This window comes from Mastigoproctus giganteus, chromosome 9 (genome assembly GCF_048544385.1).
Source record: "Mastigoproctus giganteus isolate SK-2022 chromosome 9, ASM4854438v1, whole genome shotgun sequence".
NCBI classification, from domain to species: Eukaryota; Metazoa; Arthropoda; class Arachnida; order Uropygi; family Thelyphonidae; genus Mastigoproctus; species Mastigoproctus giganteus.
In genome coordinates, this window is record NC_143583.1 from 174,502,805 (window position 1) to 174,528,979 (window position 26,175).

At 37.8% G+C, this 26,175-nt stretch overlaps 1 protein-coding gene across 3 annotated transcripts in view; it reads right to left on the minus strand.

Annotated features, from left to right (window-relative positions):
- l(3)76BDm (trafficking protein particle complex subunit 8 homolog l(3)76BDm) overlaps nt 1-26,175 on the minus strand; it is a 582,307-nt gene that overhangs the window by 262,667 nt on the left and 293,465 nt on the right. For all 3 annotated transcript variants that reach the window (XM_090380612.1, XM_090380611.1, XM_090380610.1), the window contains 2 exons: nt 23,126-23,311; nt 8,963-9,111 (listed from right to left, as the gene is read on the minus strand). In XM_090380612.1, the coding sequence (XP_090236738.1) occupies nt 8,963-9,111; nt 23,126-23,311 (335 nt within the window). The remainder of the gene's footprint in view (nt 1-8,962; nt 9,112-23,125; nt 23,312-26,175) is intronic.

Genomic DNA, 26,175 nt, shown 5'->3' on the forward strand with positions numbered 1-26,175 from the left:
CAGAACACCACTCTCTGCTATTTCACACTGAAGTTTGGCTGTCCAAAGGAAGAGTTTTATCAAGAGTTTGAGCTTAGAGAAAAGAGGTGAATATTTTTTTGTGAATAATTCTTACTTTTCTAATTTTAATGAAGGATAGTCATTGGCTCCAAAAACTAGCTTACTTAGCTGATATTTTTGAGCACCTGAATGAGCTAAATCAAAAATTGCAAGGATCACACAAAAACATACAAATGTGTACAGACAAAGTTTATGGATTCAAAGAAAAAATTCAACTTTGGAAAATGAGATTAAAAATTGATCTTGATGTTTAATCAGTGTTATAATTTAAATCCTAAAGAATTACTGGGATTAGTAGAGCAACATTTGTGTTTGCTTGAGGAAAAACTTCATCACTATTTTGAAATACCTGATGTAAAAAAAATCTGATTGGATTCGAAATCCATTCTCATTATCCCTAGAAATTCCAGCATTACATCTTTCAATGAAAGAAAAAGAGCTGTTAGATTTAAGAAATGATCACTCTTCAAGTACAAATTAAAGAAATTAATGCTCTTTTTCTTCTTACATTTGCTACCACCTATTTGTGTGAACAAAGTTTCTCGTCGATGGTGACTATCAAGAATTCGAAGAGATTATCATTAAAAAGTCTGGACCAGGAGTTATGCACAGCCATTTCAAGAATAAAACCTGATATGGATAATAAAAGGAAACATTGATGTTTCCTTTTATTATCCATACCTCAAAAAATGCAAGTAAGATCTGATGTTGTTGTTATTTGGTTTTTAGGAGCATTAGCAACTAAGGCCATATTGCTCCGGGGATATACGGTGGTCATTCCAACCTTTCCGCATCCTTCGTATTTGGTGGTCACAGTCTAATCAAGAAGCGTGTGCTACGCACTGCTGCTCCTGCCCACCTGGCTACGGAGGCACTGGTAAGATCTGAAATAACCAACTCATTCAAATGCACTCCAGAGATAGAATCTGTAAAGCTACCAATTCAAGTTTTTAACTCTCACCTTCTTTCAAATTAGAACACAGGCCCAGCTTAAAACTGCAATTGCAATGAATAACGATATTCAACCAATATGGCGGCCACTAGTGTGCTGTTATATATACTGTAATTCCAACACAATTCAAATAATGCAAATATTAGTATTAAACTCAACTAACTGATTCGTACATTGATTCTAACTGAAACAATTCATTCAGAATGGTTTAAGAATGCACACAACTAATTAAAAGACAAACAAATGGTAATAATACAGTCAATACTTTGCAGAGCTAAGACACACACACGTCTCCACTCTACCACGGCCAATAAAAAAATACAAGGTCAAGAAGGTGTGTTTGTTTTTATTGCAGTCTCCAGGGTTTCCCCTATATACCGCATTAGCATCTGAAAAGGCAAAAGGCCAAGGTCAGCAAGTGTATATATGTAGGTGTGTAAGTATGTGCGTTGTTATGTTGAGTGCTGGCACCTGACAACTTTGCAGCCAAGGGAAGGGGACACCAGGTTCCATGCCCTCTGACTCCCAACCTTGGCCATGAGCAGGCACACCAGGGACTGCTTTTAAACTGAAACTCTTACTGGGGCTATCAGGCAAGGAGGCCCCAAGGTGCTCAGGGAAAGGAAATGGTGATAAGAATGAGAAGTATGGGAATTGGAAGGGAAAGTTGGATAGAAGATAAGGGGAAGATAGACATTCCCTGAAATAGAGGAGAAAGTAAATAATATAAAGTATTCAGGTATTTTATGAAAAGGAAATGGGTAATAGAATGAGAAGTATGGGAGCAAGGGAGGAAGGAGAAATAAAGATAGAAAGTAAGGGAAGAAGAAAAAGACATCCCCTAGAAGAACAAGTAATATAGAGTAAGAATGTATAACATATTTAAGAAAGATCTGAACAGATACTTAATCTAAAGTTAAGACTATTAAATATCAGTCAACCATAAACAATAACAACAATATGTACATTGGTACAACAACAATATGTACATTGGTACTAGTACAATAGACATTCCTTACTATTTCCTGTTCCCAATTCTATTTCCTGAATCCTAACATTAGCAAAACAGGAAATAAAGAAAATCATGTCTACACAAAAGTTAAGTCAAGTTATTCGCCCATTACAATTCAGTACTAGCAAAGAGTTACAAACACCCATCCACAAGAACAGCGAGAAACAATAAAACAAAATTAGAATACATTTCCACAACCAAAATCATTCCAGCCCCTCCCAACTCAGGAGAAGAAACAAGGACAATTTAAAGTCTCTCCACAAAAATAAGAATAATTTCCAAAAGGACATAACACACTGGCCCAAACAATTCACAAGGGACAGAAAATCAGTTATTTACAATAATTTAACTATTTATAAAACATCCAGAAAACAATATATACCTTAATAATACAACTACAAATCACAAAAAAACAACAAAAAAAAATAAATAAATAACATATCACTGTGTAGCCAACATATTAACTCCACAATGTCTATCCTCTAAATTCACAGGGAAACCACAATAACTTCCAGAACATATATAGATTTTACAGCCAATCACCAACTCTACATTTCAGGAGATTATTCTGCCAAGCACTAACAACATAAGTACTGGGTCACCAAACCAAAGGCCCAAAACACTATGGGAAGTTCAACCCACAACAGTCAGGACTTACAATATTCAGACAAGGTGCAAATGAGTCCACACACACACACACACACACACACACACACACACACACACACACACACACACACACACACACACACACACACACACACACACACACACACACACACACACACACACACAACATTCCAAAAAAAAAAGGCTCAGTTCGATACATTAGTTTATTAGACAACTAATAATTAATAATATTTTTAGGAGAAACACACAACTCCAGTAAATAATTCTCTTGCCAGTAAATAATTCAACGTCATAGACAGTAATTGTATCACCAACACCTGGATAACAACCAGGACTAAGAAAAAACAAGATAGGACATATAGTAACAGTTCCAACCCAGCTAGTTCACCAATAATGAAATAAAAACTTTATTAAAATTAAATAGAAACCTATTAAACCAAAAGCCCTTGGCAACAGACATTTCCACTCTGATAAATCAAGTTCAACAAGGGCAGAACCAATTCACCAAAACAGTTCTTTTAAACACAACTAGGTTTTTATTGCCGATGGCCATGATATCCAATTGAAAACAAGTTGTAGATTCTGCAACTTTGATATTTATTGTCAGTTAACATGCACTTTCTATCGAAGTCTCAACAATTCAGCAACAGGAAAACATGAACTCATCTGCCCAGTGAATCAAGTACCAGAAAAACAACACATCCTCTAATAAATAAAAATAAATAAATAAATAAATAAATAAAAAATACAGAGGAAAAGTATGTTGGCAATTTCTATAGACTTTTCTGGGGCATTTAATTCACTTAGCTGGCAGAGTGTCCTTAGGAGACTCCACCAGACAAATGTCATACAAAACCTCTATAAGGTAATAAACAGCTACCTTAAAGATAGGTGTCTCAGTTTGCACAAGGTTTCAGGAATTGACACATCCTGTAAACAAAGTTTGCCTGTCAATCTCAATCCTTCGCCCCTTCTTCTGGACAACTGTTCTAGATGAATTTCTGGCCTTGGATCTGGGCCCAGTGAAAAGCCTAGCCTTTGCAAATGATTTGATTCTCCTTGTAAAGGGAAACACAAGAGTGGTTGCAGAGCAAAGATCAAGTGCCACCCTCATGCAACTGCTTGGAGAGGGCACAAATGCACATGCTCAGGATTTCACCTGAAAAAACTAAATCCATACTTTTTAAAGGAAACCTAAGGAGACCCCTCAAATTAAAATTAATGGAAAAACCGTAAAAATGGTATCAGAACTAAAATACCTAGGGGTTGTTTTGACTCAAAGTTAACTTTGTCTCCCCATTTGGCATACTTGGCAAAAAAAAAAGGGAAAAAAAAAGAGAAACTATGCAAGCATGATTGCTAGGATTAGTCGGGTTAATTGGGGGCTCAAAAGAAGGGCCAAGCAGTGTTCTTGCTTGTCATCACCTATGGAGCCGGTGCATAGTTTACCCACACAAACATGGTCAGAAACAGGAACAAATCAGAAACAATTCAGAGAACAATACTTCTTGCTATAACCAAAGCATGTTGCACTGTGAGCACACCAGCATTGCAGGTGCTGGCTGGTGCTCTCCCACTTTACTTGGAAATACATTACTGGGCACACATTCTATATGAATGTAAAATTTATGATATACCAAGAACCCAACTAACAGAATTTCTGGGGATAGACCTTGACAACACCATCAAATATAAAGAAAGAGAATAGTCGCAAAGCACCATGAGCAATGACAAACAAACTGGGAGCAGGAAACCAGAAGTCTGATTATCAAAAGGTTTCTGCCACAGGTGGCAATGATTAGCCTAAAGCCACCGAAGTGGTATGCCCCTGGACTTTTCACAACATTTATATTGACAAGTCCCGGCTCCTTAAAGGCTAAATTAACTTCTTTAGGGCTGACTAATGACCCAAACTGTACCTGTGGCAAAAGTGAAGACTGGGCACACATTCTATATGAATGTAAAATTTATGATATACCAAGAACCCAATTAATAACAGTAATTGGCCCCTACCCAGGGTGCAAGAACATTTATTTTTAATAGAAGAAAATAATTATAAAGCCTTCTTAAGCTTTACACAAAAAAGTATTCAAAATGTAGAGAAATATCCAGAGGTGGGCCTTACAGCCCCCACAGCAAAGCAAAACAACAATCCATAACCAAAGTGCTCATGTCTCTCACCACCCCCAGATGATATTTTAACAAACAGGGTAGCTGTATCCAGCTCCCTGACAGATACCCAAATCTGACTAAACTGGACTGACTAGGGCTTCCCCCCAGGAATACTTTATCCCTAGTGGGGGACCTTGGGGGCCCAAACCAAATAAGTAAATGTAGGGGAGGGAGATGTATGGGTAGCCAGAGAAGCAGCTTAGCTGAAAAATATTAGTAAACAAGTAGCAAGGGGATGCAATGCAGAATGAAAGGAGGATGGAGAGAGAGAGAGAGAGAGAGAGAGAGAGAGAGAGAGAGAGAGAGAGAGAGAGAGAGAGAGAGAGAGAGAGAGAGAGAGACTGCGTGAATGTGCTGGGCACCGGATGGTAATAGTGAATCAGGAGTCATGGTAAGAGGGAATAAATGCTAGTTTTGGAGAGAGTGCCCCAGTAAGGGAACGAGAGAGAGTGAATGAGTGTGATGGTAAATGAGAATGAATGAATTTAACTTGCAAGAACACACGGTTAACAATAATATATTTATTTAGAAATACTAACACAATTTCGACTATATACAACAATGATAACACACACACACACTCTTCTCCCCCCACCCCCAGTAAGGAAACGAGAGAGAGTGAATGAATGTTATGGTAAATGGGAATGAGTGAATGAATTTAACTGCAAGAACACATGGTTAACAATAATATATTTATTTAGAAATACTCACACAATTTCAACTATATACAACAACAATAACACACACTGCTCCACCCCCAATAAGGGAACGAGAGAGAGAGTGAACGAGTTTTATGGTAAATGGGAATGAGTGAATGAATTTAACTGCAAGAACACACGGTTAACAATAATATATTTATTTAGAAATACTAACACAATTTCAACTATATACAACAACAATAACACACACATCCATCTCCACACATCTATTCTACAACTGTCTTTCCTCAAAGACAGTTTTGATCTCAACGTCAACCTTCTAAGTAGCGTAAGTAACTAGGTTTCAATTAAACCATTTAAAAATTTAAACAGTTTTGATTCAAGAATGCAACAATAAAACAATCACTTCTTGCAGTAGTTTTTGGTTACGATGTCATGCTATTCTACAAATGGATTTTGCTAACTACTGAACTGTAAAAATACCAAATCTAATTGCAGTTAACAACCTATAAAAGTATTTTGAAGATGGCTAAAACTCCAGATGAGCGAAATCAAGAAAATTATGCAAGGATAAAAGCTTCAAAGCCACCGAAGAAGCCTCACAATGTCAACAAAAGAAAGAGTTCAAAAACGAAGAGAACAAAAAAAAGAAAAAAAAGAAAAAAAAAAAAGAGCAGTTTAATAAAATTTGTTTCTCAAAATTTTTATCAACATCAACCTTCCAAGTAGTAGGTGTGAGCATTACACGTTACATCATTCATAACTTTGATTCTAGCTGTTAGATTTTAATAGCTGTTCGATTAAACCATTTAGATTTAAGAACACAATAATAAAAAAATCACTTCAACAAACAACAATCACTTCTTGCAGTACTTTTTGGTTATGACATCATACTATTCTACAAATGGATTTTGCTAACTATCGAATTGTAAAAATACCAAATATAATTTCAGTTAACAATCTATAAGAGTATTTTGAAGAGGGCTAAAACTATAGTTTAGTGAAATTGAGAGAATTATGCAAGAATAAAAGCTTCAAAGCCATCGAAAGAGCTTTCCATGTTGACAAAAGAAAGAGTTCAAAAACATAGAGAACAAAAAAATGCAGAATTTAAAAAATCTGCTTCTCAAGATTTTGATCAACATCAACCTTCTACATCGATTTCTCATCAAGAAGCTGACCATCACCATCACAAAATTATATTCAAGAACTTCTTGAAGATTTCAATCCAGAAGATTTGAGTTCAAATGAATTACCTGAGGAATTTCAATTGATTCCTGAACTGGCTAGACAGAGTATACTGCAACAACCAGCTTCAATTGCATCATCTAAAAAGAAACAAAATCATATTTCAGCTCAATCGCCTGCTGTAGGTTTCAACAGTAGCTGAACATATGGAAGTGGAAAATCAGTGAGTGTTCGAAGTGTTGGAGACATTTGTGCCACTGAATGCCTTTTTCCTGATGGTCAAATGACATCGTCGGTAGTCACTTACATTTCACCTAACCAAAAAAATCGAATGCATCATTGAATTCATCCATTTCGTTTTACTTCCTTACACAATTGAAGGAGCTGCACACTGCTACAACAATTTTCCCACAAAAAATGCAACCGAATCCAAATGATACTTAGGGGAGATTTCAATTAATTTTGCAGATACCTAATCCAAACCTTTGACTGATTTCTTAAAAAATAAATTTGGACTAATGTTAAATACTTCTAGATCTGTATCGACTACTAATTATTATTATTAATAGCCATATGGCACAAGGAAGCCCGAGACTTATGTTGCACCAGGAAAAAAAAAATTCCCAAGTTACCCTGAGAGAGAGAGAGAGAGAGAGAGAGAGAGAGAGAGAGAGAGAGAGAGAGAGAGAGAGAGAGAGAGAGAGAGACAAAAGTAGAAGGGAATCACCGAGAAAGAGAAGAATGATGATATCCAGTTCAGGACCCTGGGTGTGCGCCAAGCCCATACTCACCAGATGTGAGCCCCTGGGGTTGATCATGGAACTGTAATTGATGTGATGTTTCAGACCACATCAATTACACTCTTTTTATACTCTTTGCAATCTATAAATTTATACTCTTTGCAATCTCAAGTGTATGTAGTATATTTTAGCTATCACAAACCCATTGTAAGTAAATTACCTATTGAACATGCATTGCAACCTCAAATTGATGGGAAAAAAAAAAAAAAAAAAGCTTTAAAATGTTAAATGTGTTCAGATCCTTTTCATTCTTACCTTTAACCTCGTCCAAGCTAAGATTGTTTTCACATAAAATAAAACATCTTTCATGTGTACAGGGTACACACGCTCTTTTTTATACCAGGCTCTCCCTTTTTTATACCAGGCTCTCGCAGGGTTTGCGCCCACTAGTGCTTTACACACCCTACTGCCCTGCCTGCCTCCTCATGGTGCTTGACAGCAAACTAGAGGTTTTTGTGTGAAAACACAGGTCGCTAGGCTAAATGGCCAGATGAACAACACAACCCCACACTAATACTACACAAACACTTGCTAATCTACATAAATCTGGCTTTACAGTGTTTTGTATTCATCACACTGCCTGATGTGGAGTTGGGGGGGAACCCCCAGAGCTGCATTACAAATAACACTATACACTAGATCAGTGTTTCTCAACCTTTTCATTCTTGTGGCACACTTCTAAAGATATTAACATTATGCAGCCTACTACAATCACTGCTATACTCATATATTCACAAATGGGAAGCTATATTTGTTGGGTATATTTAATAATACACTTATTATTTATGTGGTATAGGTGAAGATATCTAGTACTAGAAATAAAAATGTGACGTCACACTGAACGCTGGAATTGATCAACAGCTTGGATTGGTGCAGCATAAATACACAAATTTGTTTGAATTAATTTTATAATAAAAATTGGTTTTTTTTTTTTTGCATTTCCCATGGCACACAGGTTGAGAAACACTTCACTAGATCATGAGAATAAGGGGCATGGCACTGCCACAAATGACCTCTGCAAGTGAACTGACCAACTGATTGATTGAGGGCAAGCCATCTCAGAATCTCCAATATTGCTGCTAAAGCAAGGTATTAATTGTCAAGGGCAAAAATGTCATGTTGAAGGTGGATCCCCCCAACCAACAGATTCCCATCTCTGAATTTCCACATGTCACGGCACTTGAAATTCTTATGCTAATCTAAACCCAGGCTGTGGGCACTTGTGATGCTAACTGGAGGACCAGCTTCATCACTTGGGAGATTCCTCACTATACAGTATACAGGTGCCTCTGTTGAGAAGTAATAGGGTGAGAGAACTAATGCCCATGCCACTTGTGATCAATTTCAAACAATTTATCAAATTTACTTTCAAGGCTTTTCATATAACTTCTGAATAACAAATATGTGGTTTTAATTACTGATTATACTCAAACTGTGATTTTAAACACTATCAAACTATTACAAACAAGTATTTTAAAAGACAGCTCACCTTTCTGGAGTCTACTTCATTTGTAATTCGTGATGGAACTTCACTACTGTTATCATTCACAGTGGTGAAATTCCACAAAAGGAAGACATTATCTATTACCAGAGGTATGCGGAATGGATTTCTAAGTTGTAGCTCTACTGTTAGTGTTTCTGAAACAAATAAAATTCCTGTTGTAATAATGAAAAAAGTAACAGTATCAATTATCAGTATTAGATATATATCAGGTCAATATTAGATAATAAAATAAATGATTTTTTCAGTAATTTAAGGATAAAAAAAGTTTCATTAAAAACAAAACTGTTTACGTAAAAAACTCCTGCTCAGAACAGAAGCAAGATTTTGGAACACATACTTTTAGGGAAAAATCAAATGAAAACAATTCTTGAATCTTCACTCAAATGGTTACTCATGGAATAGAAGATGCCAATCAAGATCTGCAGCACTATTTTTTGATCATGAAAGTGTATTTCACACAGTTTGGCCACAGTGATTAGCAGGTTGTATAGAACATGGCAATTCATAGAATGTTTAAACCAACAACCACCTCATATTTAAATCAGATAGTAGTTCTTTATTTCATACTGTGGTTATTTTAATTTTTCTGTGTGTTCTAATTCAACTAATCAGTAATGTCCTATCAGAACAAAGTTAAACTTCTATGACCTCGTCAACACTAAAGCTATCCGCTCGGAAACCTTCAAGGTCAAGGTTAGCACTTAAGAGGGTTGTTTAAATCCTTGATTTACTTAAAGAATCAACTCCCTAGTGACCTACTGCTAATGACCTACAAGCTATATCTGCTAGTCATTGTTGTAATGAATTGCTTTAAAGCCCTCATTCCAAATCAGAAAAACAAACTATTTCACTTCTGCTAATTTGTAAAAGTTGTTTATTGCCTAAATATGCCAAGTCCGATACAGAAGAAAAGTGCTAATGCCGAAAAGATCACATGCAGTCATTGTTGGAAGCTTGCTTCGCTAACTGTTCAATGTGTCAGCTGCCCGATTATCCTAGGGACCTGCTGTATCAATAAACTATCAAAGTTGTCACTTGCAAAGAGGAAACTCTACCTATGCCAAGCATGCAAAATGCATGCACATAAGAAAATTCCACAAAAAGTGATGAAAATCAAAGGAAAGGAAAGGAAAGTGAGCCTAATAATTCCAGTAAAATTGATGGATCCAACTCTATATCAAATGCAGAAGAAAGTAAAGAAAGTAATCAATGGACACTGCTCATCGTGGACTAATGTTATTAGTGGAGTCCCTCAGGGTTCAGTATTGGGTCCATTATTGTTTTCTGTATTTATAAATGATATTGATGATGGTATATCCAGCTTAATGTCCAAGTTTGCAGACCATACGAAGATTGGCAGGGTTGTCAAGGACACTACTGACACTATGCTACTGCAACAGGATCTGGAAAGGTTGAGCAGATGGGCTGAGAGGTGGCAAATGAAGTTTAACATTGACAAATGTAAAGTACTACATATGGGAAACAGCAACCCCAGAGCAACGTATCAACTCTGTGGTACTACACTGACAGTGGTAGAGAACGAAAGGGACCTGGGGGTGGTTGTGCAGGCAGATATGAAGTTTTCTGAGCAGTGCAGACGGGCTGCAAGAGTAGCTCATGGTGTATTGTCGATGATATATAGGAATTTTTCTAGCAGGGATAAGGAGGTGATTATTCCCTTGTATAAGGCAATGGTCAGGCCACACCTAGAGTACTGTATACAGGTCTGGAGGCCTCATTTCAAGAAGGATGTAGAGATGCTGGAAAGAGTACAGAGAAGGGCAACAAGATTAGTGAATGGAACAAAGGGGTGCTCTTACGAAGAAAGGCTTAAGTTTTGCAAATTACAGTGTCTGGGGATTAGGCACCAGCGAGGTGATCTGATAGAGGTGTATAAAGACTTGAATGGTTTGAGCATGCTCAATGCTGATGGGATTCTTCCTCTTGCTCAGAATAATCACCTGAGAAGGCATAAATTCAAATTAAGAAAAGACAGATGTAGGATAGATGTGAGGAAATTTGCCTTTAGCCAGCGGGTGGTTGGTTGGTGGAATAGACTTCCATCCCTTGTCATGGAAGTTGATAGCCTAAATAAGTTTAAGGCTCAGCTGGACAGGTATTTCGAACGAACAGAGGGATGAAGTGGAAGTGGTTATTTTTTATTTATTTATTTATTATTTTTTTTTTTATTTTATTTTATTTATTTATTTTTTTTGGCTGATGCTGCATAAGCTTGCTTTCTTGCATCAAATGTCTCTACTAATGCTAATGCTAAAGATACTGGCAGTCCTGCTACTCTGCACAGCTCTGAAATCTCAAAAGCATATAATACATCTTCCTCTTCAGAAGTAATTCATGATGAAAAGTGCAAAACCAGATACAATCCTCTACAAATGATAGTTGCAATCTTAATAACAACTATGGAGTAGCCCTCAGTAATCCAATTATCTACAAACCAGAATTTTTTAATGATGAGTATGTGTTTATGTTCGGGGGTAGTTATTTTGGGCATTTTTGCTGCATATGATAAGTGAGGAGAAGGCAGCATTTCAGTGATAGTCATAGGTATGCCAGCCAGCATGGTATGCATAACTTCGCTGAAAGTAGTAATAACCAAGAAAAATGTATAGGTCACTTGAAATGGCCTCCCCACAAGTTTGGAAGGATGCTGAAGATGATGAGAAACTTCCCACTTTTCTGAGCAATAACCATAACCACCGAGTCTCAAAATAATCCCTCTATTGAGATGTAATGTGGAGTGTTGGTTAAACAGTATGTTCCCTAAAACTACATTGCTCTGTATAACACTTTGCTGGGGTTCCCTTGAGAAGATGTTGTATGAATTGATAATAGAAAATCAACAACTTAAAGTTGCAGACAACAACTCCAGTTGACTAACTCTACAATAACTGCAGCTGTCAACAGTCCTGCTTTCATACCTATGGATGTCCAGCCCTGTGAAGGGCTGGACATCCATAGGTATGATCTGTTGACCCACATGTAAGGACCCAACAATTATCTTATGCAGCAAAAATGCCCAAAATAACTACCCATGAACATAAACACATGCTCATCAGTAAAGCTGGAGAGGGCTGCAACATTGCTGACAGTGATGGAGTGAAAAACAAAATTTTTCAGACTATCAAACCAAAGCCAGGTAATGTCAAGTTCAAAAGTATCCATAAAATCAGGGACAAAGGAATCATTCTTAAAACAGCCACGAAATTTGATTTAGAAAAGATAAAATTCTGTGGGATGGAAGTGAATACTAGTCGTCTTCGAGACTCCAAAGCTTCGGGGGACCCCAGCTTGATAGTATTTGATGTAGAAAGCTCCATTCGGAAGGATGACTTAATGAAATCAACAACAGGAATCTTTGAGACCATGGAGAAGAAAGATGCTTACAGTGAAATTAAGATCAAATACTCCACTAAAACCATGGCATGTGATCGCCAAAATTGGATCATAGTATCTCCCAGAATCAGAAAACAATTAATTATTCAAGAAAGAGTCTTTCTAAGCTGGTTCTCACATAGGATAAGGGATTTTGTACCAGTCCTGAAATGCTATAACTGTTTAGGATATGGACACACATCGGCCAAATGTCTGAAGCAAAAACCGGTATGTAGCCACTGTGCAGAAGCTGCCTACCTTTACAAAGAATGCCCCAATAAAACTTCACCACCTAAATGCCCCAATTGTAAAGCCATCAACAAACCTAGTGACCACTCTGTGAGAAAAGAATCAACCTTGTTTACAAGAGAGCAGCTGAAATAATACACAATAACACCAATTATGGAAAGTAGGGTAAAAAATAAAAGCACAAAAATCAACTTCAGTGTCATATCAGCTCCATCTCCTTATGGAGGAATTAAATCGTCATCTTCTCCAAGAGCTCTACTGCATATGTGACAGGATCTCTGTCCCTTAATGTACAGAAAAATTCAAACTACACAACAGCACTGTCTCGCAGTCATCATTGTCCGCAATCCGGATCTAGTCATCACTAGGATTAATTCCCTATGCTACCCACATTTGGCTGCATCCCGTTCCTCACGGCGTATTTCCAATTTGGCACTAATATGCAGCCACACATTTCTCATCTTGAGTAAGCCCTTGACCTCCTTGGAAATGCAGATTTTATGATAGCTGCTGACTCAAATGCTCGATCAACCCAATGGCACAATGCTACCACCAATGCCAGAGGAGACCTAGTATAATTCATCGCCTCTCTTGGACTTGTAACAGCCAACTACGTACAGCTCGGGAAATGGCAAGTCTAATCTGGATATCACACTATTAATCCCTTCTCTTGTCAACTGACTAAGGCACTAGGAAGTAAACGACACTGCCACCACCAGTAATCATCAACTAATAACACAGCATTGAAAACTGGACCTCTACACATTTGATGTATATTCACAATACCATCAGATTCTCCACTAGAACTGCCAAATGGGATACCTTTGAGAACATTATCTGAGATGCTCTTCACGACCATTCAGCTTAGTGCTTAAGAGCCACCAGAAAACTAATTTCCTGCAAGACTTAGCCATAAAACATCACATGCCTCGATGAAAAAATGTACCAACATACAAAATCAGTTCCCTGATGGTCAGAAGAATTAAGAGATCTCTGCTCCTCTCTCCAGTATGCAAGGAAAGAGTTACAAAGAAAATGAAGAATGCACCCACCTCAAATAGTAACACAGTACAAGGAAAGATACAATGCACTCCGGAGAGAATACACAAACAAAAATGTATTCTTGTTTTTGTTTGTGTATTCAAAAACAAAAAATACACAAATTTATCATGCCAAACAAAGTTCCTGGTGTGTCCTGGTGGAGACGGAAGGCAATAAAAACCCTTGGGGTTTGGTTTCCAAGCTCATAAGGAACAAAATAGGGTCCTCAGATATCATAAATTCTATCTGTTCTGAGGGATCTTCAGAGACGCTTTCCTAGTAAGAGACAGTGAACAAGATTCTAGATGGAATAATCTACCTAGCCAATCCTGATCATGACACTGGGGTACACAAACGTCATCACTGAGAATCAGGGCTTCTTGTCCTTGGCCACAGAGGAACCCTTCATGGAAGAGGAGGTTGCATTAACCATAAATAAAATCAAAAATGGTAAAGCTCCCGGACTGGACCTCATTGACGGGGGAAATCTGTCGACTACCTTTGGTCTGTTGCACCCAATGTTCTTGTGCAACTATTCAACATGTGTCTTAATGAAGGCTCCTTTCCTACAGGTTGAAAACAAGCCAACCTCAGGGTTTCACCCAAATAACCAAATCGTCCCGCTGGTACAGCCAAAGCATACCATCCAACTTCTCTATTACCAATATTAGGAAAAATATTTGAGAGGTTACTTCTCACCCAACTGAAGTCTGGTGAGAAGTAACCTCTCAAACAGGCAGGGTCTGAAGCAGAGGTGCTCAACTATTGATGTGCTACTGAAAACCACTCAACTAGCAGATAATTCTGATGCCCGTTATGTACTGGCACTTTTTACAGATTTTAAGGGAGCTTTTTACACCATCTGGTGGCCAGGGATCCTGCAGAAAGCCAGAGTATCTGACTGCTCCTTCAACATCTTCAAATGTCTTACAGATTACTTCTCTAACAGAGACATTACCACGAAAACTAAATTTCATAGTATCACCTGCCAACTCACCAGAGGCTGCCCGCAGGGCTCTGTTCTAGGGTCAGCTGTTTGGAATATGATTCTGGATGAATGGCTTCTGCATGACTTGCCCCATATCAAACAACTCTCATATGCAGATGACCTGATTATAGTTGTTGAGGGCCCTACTTGTGCAGCTATTGAGACCAGAGCCAACACCATCTTGAATGCCCTGTCAGTTTGGGCTGAAGAGAATAAGCTGTAAATCTCTACAGATAAAAGTAGAACCTTACTTCTCAAAGGATGTCTTGACATTAACAGACTACCAACCATTCATTATAAAAGATATGCACTCAAGAATCAATGTTCATTCAAATATTTAGGTATCACCCAAGATGATCGCAGAACTTTCATACCACATCTAAAGTCCATAAAAGAGAAGGCTTCACTAACAAAGACTGGGATCTTAAGAGATCTGCACTCCACCTTCTTTGTTCAGCTGGTTTTGTACTTTCATACCATATGGCACTGCCGTATGGTTCCATCATTTGTCCATCATCAACACTAGGAATGTTATTCTGCAGATACAACTGTTGATGTTATTAAAAATGATTCAGACTTGTAGAATGACATCAACAGCAGTACTACAAGTATTAAAAGGCTGTATCCTCCTCAACCTCCAAGTGGCCTTCACAGGCTTTCCCATACCATCAGAAAGAACAAAGAAACTTGAATTCCTGAGGATAAAAACTACTGTCGATGCAGATCCGAAACAAGAACTCCGGCGTACTTGGCAGGAACCTGTTTCCCTCTGACAAATCCATTGGGATGATTCCACCAAAGAAAGTACACCTACCAGGCTATTCCTACCTAGTGGCTCCTACCTCAACAAACAAAGACTCGGCTGGTTCTTCCCTAATTTACATACTACTTTTCTTCTGACAGGACATGGATCATTCAAAAAGAGACTTTGGGATTGTATTGTTTGTTTGTTATTTAGTTTTTAGGAGCATTAGCAACTAAGGCCATATTGCTCCGGGATATGCGGTGTCATTCCCTGACCTTTCCGCATCCTCCGTATTTGGTGGTGACAGGCTCGAACCCCGGTCTAATTGGGATTGTAAATGATACCCACTGTGAATGTGAAGAACTGGCACCACATAATGCACTCGTGTGACATCTACGTGGACCTATGTAATCAACTATTACTGGATCTAAATTTAACCACACTTAGTCCGGAGAGCAACCTGTTAAAATCAAAAGAAGCATTTTTAGCTTTTAGCAGGTATGCCTCAGCAGTCTTCAAAAGGCATTGGTATCATCTCTCAGCATCTGATCACACAACATAGACATCCACACCAGATGTTCCTGGAACCACTATGATCTTTATTCATACCTGTTCTTCCCTCATCACCGGCCACTATCAAAACTGAATGAATACCCAACTTCCTTCCTCGTAGGAATGACTGCACTGAACTGATAGCAATCAAACTCACACACTTCCCATTGCACCTACCCAACTCTGCAAACCTCCCTTGTTCTGCAAGCTATCTTCCTTTACCTGGCCTTTGGTGGGCTCCCAGACCAGGTGTGATTCCTACTTCTCCCTTCCCACCTCTTCTTTCCTCATCCTCCTTTTGCCTACTTTGACTCCATCACTTATACTATCTGCCCTCCCTCTCTCTTTTTTGTCTCCATCCCAAAATCTCAGGCAGCCCTGACAGAGATTAGCCAGAGTATGAGGGAAGCCTGGCTCACCTCCCAGTGGTGGTGGTGGCAACGTGGGGTCCCACTAGGGGCCCTGCTGCCAAGCAGCCAGAGACACAACAACAGAACATAACACAATACTGCATAAACTAGACTAGGACACACTACACTTTTTTCTGGCTTATGCAGTAGTTCTGCATTCCATCACAGAGTACATATGGCGCAGATGGGGGAACCACAGGTGGTGTCTAACTCTAAATACTATGCCACTGTGATACACTTGCTTTCGAAACTATATCATTTTAAATTATTACTTGATGTGACATTGTTTGCCGTAAGCAATGTAGAATGCTGTAAATTATTTGTGCAGTGTGTATATCTGCTGTCTTGTTATAAGATTAATATAATTTAAATTGCTGTTTTTGTTTTTACATTAGAATGAGCATTACTACAACATTAGTTTTAGCATTAGCATTACTAGTGACATATGATGAATTAAAGCAAGCTTATACAGCATCATGCAAACGAGGAAAAAAAAAAAAAAAAAAAAAAACATTTCACCTAACCATTCCCCCCAACTTTGTCCTGTTCTTTCTTGAATTTATTTAAACTATCAACTTCACAACAACATATGGAAATTTGCTCCAGCAATCAACCACTCACTGTCTAAATGCAAATTTCCACATCTCTATTATACAACTGTCTTTCCTCAATTTGAATTTATGCTCCCTGAAGTATGTAATCTGAGCAAGAGGAAGAAACATATCAACACTGAGCTTTCTCAAACTATTAAAAGCCTAAAACACTTCAATCAGATCACAGAGCATTGACTGGCACCTTGCAGTGCTACTCCCTTGGAGTAGCACTGCAAGGTGATCCAGGCACTGCAATTTCCAGAATTTAATCCTTTCTTGGAAAGAACACCCCTTTGTTTCCCTCACCAATCTCGTTGCCCTTCTCCATACTCATTCCAGAAGTTCTACATCCTTCCTAAAATGAGGCCTCTAGACCTGAATGCAGTACTCAAAGTGTGACCAACAATTGCCTTATACAAAAGGATAATCACCTCCTTATCCCTGCTACCAAAGTTCCTGTATATCAATGACAAAACCTTATGAGCTTCTCTGGCAGTCTGTCTGCACTGTCAGAAATCTTCATATCTGACTGCAAAATTACCCCCAGGTCTTTTTCATTCCTTTCATTCTCCACTATCCTGAATGTAGTACCACACAGTTGGTACATTACTCTGAGGTTACTGCTAACCATATGCAGTACTTGGCATTTGTCAATGTTAAAATGCAGCTGCCACTTCTCAGCCCATCTGCTCAACTTTTCTAGATCCTGTTGCAGCAGCAGCAGCAAAATGTCACTAACAACCCTGCCAACCTTTGTATCACATGTAAACTTGGAATATACCTTTATCAATATCACTGATAATACAGTCAGACCTCTATTTAATGAACTTCCATATAGCAAATTTTTCTATGTAGCAAAGTTTTTTGATTTCCCCCTGGTCATTCCAATGAAAATAGTTTACATCTGAACTGATTTCGAGAGACCTGGGTACATATTGTCTGCACCTCTGGCCTTTAGGCAGAGGTGTGGACAAAGTCGTGCTGGTCAACTGCTATCTGTGTCCACAGCCATAAGATTAAGACATTCTTGATGCAGACAATGGTTTTGTTCAACCTCTTTTCTACTGTTAGCACCCTATTAGAGAATTAGGAGAGTGATTTTCCTTTATCATGGAAATTCATCTGTTGTTTTGCAGAAATGAGTCATTCACACTCTTCTCCAAATTCTCTGCTTGCATGGTAGGTACAAGTGGTACTAAATCAGTTTTGTTTTAGCTGCTGTGCAAGTAACTTTACAATATCCAAGAGGAAATCCTTGAGTGTAATGGAAAAAGTAAAAGTGTTTAATAGTATAGATCAGAGCATTAAAAAAAAAAAGAAATCACTTTAAAATTAGGTATATCTGCCATTAATGTGTCAGCCATTCTGAAAAACCATGTTTCGATTCTCAAACTGTTTGGGGTAACAGAATCATATCAGAAGCGTGTGAAATTATACCTGTATATAGATGAAGCCGTTTTTAAGTGGGTGAAATTGATTTGAGACCAAAACATGCTGACACCAGGGCCATTAACAAAAGAAAAAGCTATGGAGTATGCATCATTTCTGAGGCAATAAAACATTCTAAGCCAATTCTCATTGGCTGGAGAAATTCACAAAGCAGGATGGCTTACGCGAAAAAGTAAAGTGGAGTTGCAATTGAAGAAGGTCGTACCTATCGGAAAGAAACAATTGAAAAAAATTATGGAGGACTATGAGCCCAAAGACATTCAACATTGATGAAATAGATCTATACAGCCACTGCCCAACTTACGTAAGGGCAGTGTTCTGCGGAACTCTCCATAAGTCGAATTTTACGTAAGTCACAATTTCCCTAAATGCTTATGCAGAACTCGCAACTATGCATGCTGAATTTGATTGAAGCAAAAAAGAAATGTTCGATGAACATGTAAATAGAATTATTTATTCAATTTTGTTTTTATCCCATGCGCAGGAAAAATTACAAAAGTGTACAAAATTACAAAAAGAGAGAGGGGACAGGCATAACGTCAGCAAGTTTTACCTTTTGAGCATCGTTGCCAGAATTAACTCTCCAGCTGATAAGCACGGTGCTGCAGAAGTTTTACAAACTTTCTCTACAGTTGCAGAATCAGCACTGGCGACTTTACTGCATACTTTAATGTTTTGGAAACCAGTGTGATGCTTGAACCTATTAAACCACCCATTGCTTGCCATGAATTTGGCTTGGGGTTCACCGTACTTATCCTTAATGTCTTCATAAATACTTCTTGTGTTTGCTTGAATGGCCATTAGACTCAGGGGCACTCACTTCTGAATCTGATTTTCCATCTATATTATTAACAGCTTTTCAATATATTCGATATTGCACCTGAATGCTGTTTTGTGATCACTGCTCATCTTAAATTCATTAATCCTTTAACATGTTCTTTTATAACCCTAGAGACTCCCATCTGGTGAGTATGGGCTTGGCACACCCAGGGTCCTGAGCTGGATATCATCATTCTTCTCTTTCTTGGTGATTTCCCTCTACTTCTCTCTCTCTGGGGCACAGGGTAAATCAAATTTTTTTTTGGATGGTGCAGCAAAAGCCTCAGACTTCCTTGCATCATATGGCTAATTATAATAATAAAAAATATGCCCACTGTCCTTAAAATAGTATTCACTGTTGAAGCAGTGAGACTTAATTCCTGTGCAATAGAGGACAAACTTTGTTTTGCTTTGTACTTCTTAATCATCTTCATTTCTAAATCAATTTTGTTTCGTTTCCTAGCCCTGCCATCACTTGCACTTTCCGTTGGTCGCTTTCCCTTCACCATTGTAATAAATAAATAGGAATGAAGAGAATATTCTGAAATTTTATTTGTTTATATCAGGCATGTCAAGCATGCAGCCCTTTGCAAGCATACCTGTGGCCCGCACAAAGGACACTGTAGCAATTCGCAAAATCTGTTAATTGAAGTAATTTAGAATTTTGAATATCGTGCATGGCTGCCTTACGACAAGAATTCTAGCATTCTTGCCAATTTATTGGTGTAGGCACCTGGTTCTGATCTGAATTCCATGGCCCACAAGTGGAAAAGGTTCCTCTCTCGTTAAGGTAAACCGCTCAGCCTGAGTGAGAGAGTGGAACCAACGAGCATAAGGTAAAAACCCATTTATCTCGCTCGTAACAATACATAAGCTGGGCTAAATTTCGTTTCAGTTTTTTAACCGGTGATTTTATTTTTAATCTAATTTTATTATTTTTCAGATTGCACATCATCTTTAAAAATGGCTAGTGCTTCTCCAGCTAAGAGAAAAAGGAAACTGAACGAAGAAGGGTGAGTGTTTCAAGAAAAATGGGAATTACAGTATTTCTGCACAACGGTGAATGGAAAGATACATTGTTTAATTTGCAACAAAAGCATTGCCATGCCAAAAGAGTACAACTTGAAAAGACATTATGAAACGAACTATCGATCTTAAAATAAATATGAAGGCCCAACGCATGTCTCAAGACTCAAGGAATTGAAGGCTAACGTGAGACAGCAACAGACTTGTTTTACGAAAATTGAGAAAGGGAATGTCGCTTCCGTTACTGCAAGCTATGAACTCAGCCGAATGATCGCCACGAGTGGGAAATCTTACAGTGAAGGAGATTTCGTAAAGCAGAGAAAGCATACTTATTCAAAGATATTTCATTAACCAGGAACACTGTTGCTGAACGGATTGATGAAATGTCAAGTGATTTGAAACAACAGTTGAAGGCCACATCATCAAGACTCGAACATTTTTCTATTGCTATTGATGAGACTGTTGACATCACTGGAATAGCACAGCTTGCGGTTTTAATCAGGGCTTGTGACAGTGAATTTAATATTTATGAAGAACTGATTGAACTGATTCCCATGCATGACACTACAAGCCAGGACATCTTTGAGAAAGTTGAGCAAGTTCTGCATGATTATGGTTTGGATTTGAGTAAACTTGCATGCTTATCTACCGACGGTGCTGCGAATATGGTTGGCAGACATAATGGTGTTGCTGCCATGTTACGAACAAAAATAGAAAACTCGCATTCAGATTCATCATTTACACATTTTCACTCCATTATTCATCAGCAAAATTGTGTTCAAAGATTTTAAAATTGGATCATGTGCTTAGTTTGGTCACAAAGACAGTGAACTATATCAGAGGCCGTGCTCTCAACCACCGTTAATTTTAATTATACTGCCGTATAATTAATTTTAATGACATGGCAGTTTAGATAGCTGGCTTTAACATTCAATGGTAAATTTGGTGTGCCAAACGTTAGGATGATGTTCCGTGTGGGAACAAGCTGACCATCTTTTCTGATCATAATCCGCTTAGCTTGTGAGACTTTCTGTTCTTTTAATTCTTGGACCAGTTCTTCATCTGTGACATTCATCAAATCCCACTCAGAAATTACCCCTCTGGAGGTATTTAGTGTTGCATGTGGTGTAATTTGCACTGGAATACCACCAAAGGTTGAGAGGTTCAGCAGAGTCTCTGATTGCTTACGACTCGCACTTTCTATTAGCAAATCTCCAGATCTAAGCCTTTTCACCATTTTAGGGGAACCTGATGAGCTTTCCAAGCATTTCTGTATCAGAAATGGGGAGAGCGTATTTATGCATATGCTTGACAAGGAGTGGAAGATTAGGAAAGAAGGTAATTCCTGTTGCTCTTTGTCAGTTCGCAGTCTTTGACTGTGATGTGTCATGGTTTGTGTCATTGACTTTTGGACCTGATGAGCGTCGAGGCTCAATTGGAGGAAAATTATCAAATTCCATGTTTGCTCCTTTTAGCCCCGGGAGAGGGACTTTCTTCTCCCAGGTTACCGGCCCTGCCACGTGGAGGCAGGAGCGGTGCCACCAGTGACCAAGCGAAAAGTGGTTAGTGTGTTAGAGAAGTTAATTATATATATAATAGAAAGGTGTCTTTCCTTTCTTGGCAAGAAGCTTACTTCTTTATTTAGGAAGAGCCAAAATAAATAACCTTATAAAAGAAAAGGTTTTAACAAACTCTCTAATCAGTCGCTTGGAAAAAAGACGCTTTCAAATCGCTTCGTATATCGCTATGATCACTCGCTTGGCACTCGGGGCCTCTCTGCGAAGTGGCCTAGAAACTCTAGGCCACTTCGTCACCAGTGAACAGCAAACACCTGGGCAGCTGCCGCCTGGTGCCCGTCCCCAAGCAAGATGAAACCGAAACCGGCCTGAGTCTAATGTCCTACATGTGCTTATGTGCACAAAATCCTTCTTACGATTATGTGCACAAAATAATAGAGTCCTGCACCGAAGTTGGTGCAGGACTCTATTATTTTGTTAAGCACTGTTACCATTCAATTTATGGAAATAATAGCAGCAGCCATACAATGCTGTTGAAGTTACTGATAACTGATCTTTGATAAGAACAGCCAAATCTCAAAGTTAAGCACTGTAATATCAATAATTACCATTCCATTTCTTTTCTTTTTAATTCCTGATAATGAATTTATTATTGCTCAATGTTTTTATAAATAAAACTTCTTTTACATGAAATTGCTGCTTTTCACCATAGAATTTTTTTAAAAATAATTCTTTTGAATGTTATCTGTCTTGTCATTATTTGTAAGAGATGAGACAAAACTGCCCTAGTACAGCTAGCTGTTCAACACGGCTCAATGCATTTAGCAAAAAGTGACCAACATATACAACAGCTGTAGTTGTTGGGGTTTTTATTTTTTTTCCCCCTCTTTAAATAAAATGGTTTTCAGAAGCAACCAGAAAATTTCTTAAACTAAACTGAGGACAGAGACCAACTTTTTTTTCCCACTGAGAAAAAAGGGCTGATTTAGCAAAACTAAAATTCAGAAATCATAAAATCAAAGTGGTAATATTTACCACTTAGATTTTACCACAAAAATTTCAGCGCAAATATGACAAAAAACGGTCCAGATGACAAATATCCTAAACCACAGAATAACAAATATCTTATGATTAATTATTAATAATAAATCATAAGATATCTTATGATTTGTTATTATTACCCAACCATACTGGTTGTGCAATAATGATAAATTCTAAATATCTTTAAATTTTATAATTAAAATTATCATTTTATAATTTTCACTATAAACTTGAAAGTAATATTTCATGAAACAAGAAATTTGTAGAGTTTTTTTTTTATCTTTACTATCATACATCACGAAACATTAAAAACGAGCATTCTCACCTCCAACAACTGCTACTGGCTTACAAATATTCCTGGTATTGCTAGTGAAACAATGTAGCTGAGGAGTGAAAAACATTGGAGGTGATTCTTGGGCAGTGGTTATAACAAGTTCCTCCAACTTAATCCACATAGCACTGCTGAAATCACCTTTGTCAAAACTTATCCCTGAGATAATTATATATCCATCTAAATAAAATATCAGAGAGGAGCATATTACAGAATGTATAATGGATATAATTAAATTCATACAATAATTTTAAGTTCACCTTGTGCATTATTTAGAAATCAATTTAAATAGTAATACTTAGACCAATTTAAACATAAAATTCAAAAATTTCAGGCCAAATATCCTAAACCACAGATAGCAAATATCTTATGAATTAATTAATAATAAGTTTTTAATGGACATATAATTTTAAAAACTGAAAATTTGCTAGTGCACAGTAGCAAATAATAGAAAAAACAACATCAACAAGAAAAAACAACAAGACCAAAGAAAAAAAACAACATTTTACAGAAAAAGCACAATACTGTGATAGTACAGTGAATATTGGTTTCAGAATACAATAAAATCTTGTTAATACAAACTCTGTTTATACAAAGTACTCATTTATATGAAGTACATACCATTCCCCTGTGAAAGGATAGGCTTTTCTATGTAAATATATTTGTTTATTACAAAATTTAGTTAATATGTATTACAAATTCATTTTCACCCCTTGAGAAATAAATATTGTTATTTTGTACGTTTAATACAAATCTTAGCACAGCTGTCCAATTATTGCCCTTATTATTGCCTCTGGCCACCCAGTTCCCTGCTTCCCAAAGGATGGCACCGACTTGTTAGAAATTATTTTTTGTGTAAACAAAATCAGTTTATAGTACCTACAACATGAGTGCATTCTGAAAAACATCATGTTAAATTAACAAAAGAATAAAAACAGTTTTGCTAAGTTGTTTTCATACACTCTTCTCTTTCTTGGTGATTCCTTTCTGCTTCTGATTCTCTCTCTCTCTCTCTCTCTCTCTCTCTCTCTCTCAGGGTAACTCGGGATTTTTTTTTTTAGGTGGTGCAGCATAAGCCTAAGGCTTCCATGTGCCATATGGCTAATAACACTAATGCCTACTCCCTCGCTCTCCACAGGATTAAGGTCAATTGCAATTGTTACGCCAGGTCAAAGAATCCTTTGCTACAGCATACAGGAATCTATTTTTTGTGACATTTTATCTGAGCTGATGTCTTTTTCAGAACTTGTGTCTTTAAATTAATTTAAAATTTGTTTATATTAAATCTCATCTAGTAGTGTTACGGTTACAAAGTGTGAGCGGATGGAACTGAGCCTGGAAATTAAACTAAGAATTATACAAGAGGCTGATAGGATTGAGCTTAGTAAAATGGACATTGCAAAGGAATACAACATCCCTTTACCTACTTCATCTACAATACTGAAAAAAACTTGAACTGCATTGACACTGGAGCAGCAATAAAAAAACAGGAAATGAATTCCTTGTTCAAAACACAATGAGCTTGAAACAAAATGTTTTGAGTGGTACCAACAAATGCATGCATCTAATTTGCCAACATCAGGTCAGATTTTGCAAGAAAGGGCAAATTATCTGACTTTTCTTGCAAAATGGAATTAGCAAACATGGAATTAGCAACTTCAAATGCAGCAGTGGCTGGCTCCAAAGATTTAAAGACAGGAATAACGTGGTTTCACAAAATGTTTATGGCGATTCTGGATTAGTCAAAAAGGAAAAGGTTACAGACTGGTTGTGTTCTGTATGGTCCATTCTTGAAAAATATGAGGCAAAGGATATTTTTAATCTTGATGAGACAGGTTTATTTTATAATTTGCTGCCAAAAAAAATATTTACTGTTCGAGGAGAGTCTTGTCATGGTGGAAAATTAAGTAAACAAAGACTCACCATTCTGTTGTGCTGCAATTCAAATGGCAATAAAAAAACTATGCCCACTGGTGATTGGTAAGTTTTCCAAGCCAAGATGTTTGAAAGAAGTTGACCAACTTCCCTGTGATTATGTGGTCAATAGATCTGCTTGGTTTACGGTTAAAATTTTTCAGTTTTGGTTATCAAAAGTGGACAGAAGAATGTCTTCAGAAAAAAGGAACATTTTTGATGATTCTATATTGTTGTACAGCACATTTTGCCGAGACACTTAAGTATACGGCTGTTGTTTTTAACCTACCATTACCATCCATAGCTGAGTGGTCAGGAGCAGGAGTGCAGTAGCACAAGCTCTTTGAGTAGACCGGGGATCAAGCCCCTGACTGCTAAATACAGTCGATCTGCCAACCCGCCCTGGACCAGCGTGGCAGTTTATGGTCCATTTCCCTCAACATGAATTGTTGAGGAGGCTTCCATCCTGCAGTGGGTGGTAATTGGCTGCAGTTTATCTTTTTTTTTTTACCACCAGTTTTATGCAGCCACTGGATCAAGGCATTATTTATAACCACAAGGGAGCATATAGAACCTGCCTGATAAGGTACTTGATCCTCAACATAGGAGGGAGGGAACAATTTGCAGCTTAATTGGAATGCTATCCATAATCTTGTTATTGCTTGAAACAGTACTGCATCAAGTGTAGTAATCAACTCTGCTTCAGAAAGAGTGGCTTTGGAGAGAATATCATCAAAAAACATGGTCCAGCAAACGAATGTGATAGCAACATTGAGGAATGGGGGGAGTTTCAAGGAGCTATGGATTTTGTTGGCAAATTTAAAGAGTTTGTGAAGGTAAGTGTAGTTTCTACCACAGCAACGCAACACCAGAAGAGCTGCTTTACGGCGCCTCCATAGCCAGGTGGGCAGGAGCAGCAGTGTGTAGCATACGCTTCTTGATTAGACTGGGGTTCGAGCCCGTCACCACCAAATACGGAGGGTGCAGAAATGTCAGGGAATGACCACCGCATATCCCCGGAGCAATATGGCCTTAGTTGCTAATGCTCCAACAAAAACAAACAATACCTCACCAAACAATACCCAAGAGCTGCTAAGCACCAAGTAAAACGATGATGTTTTTGTTATGCA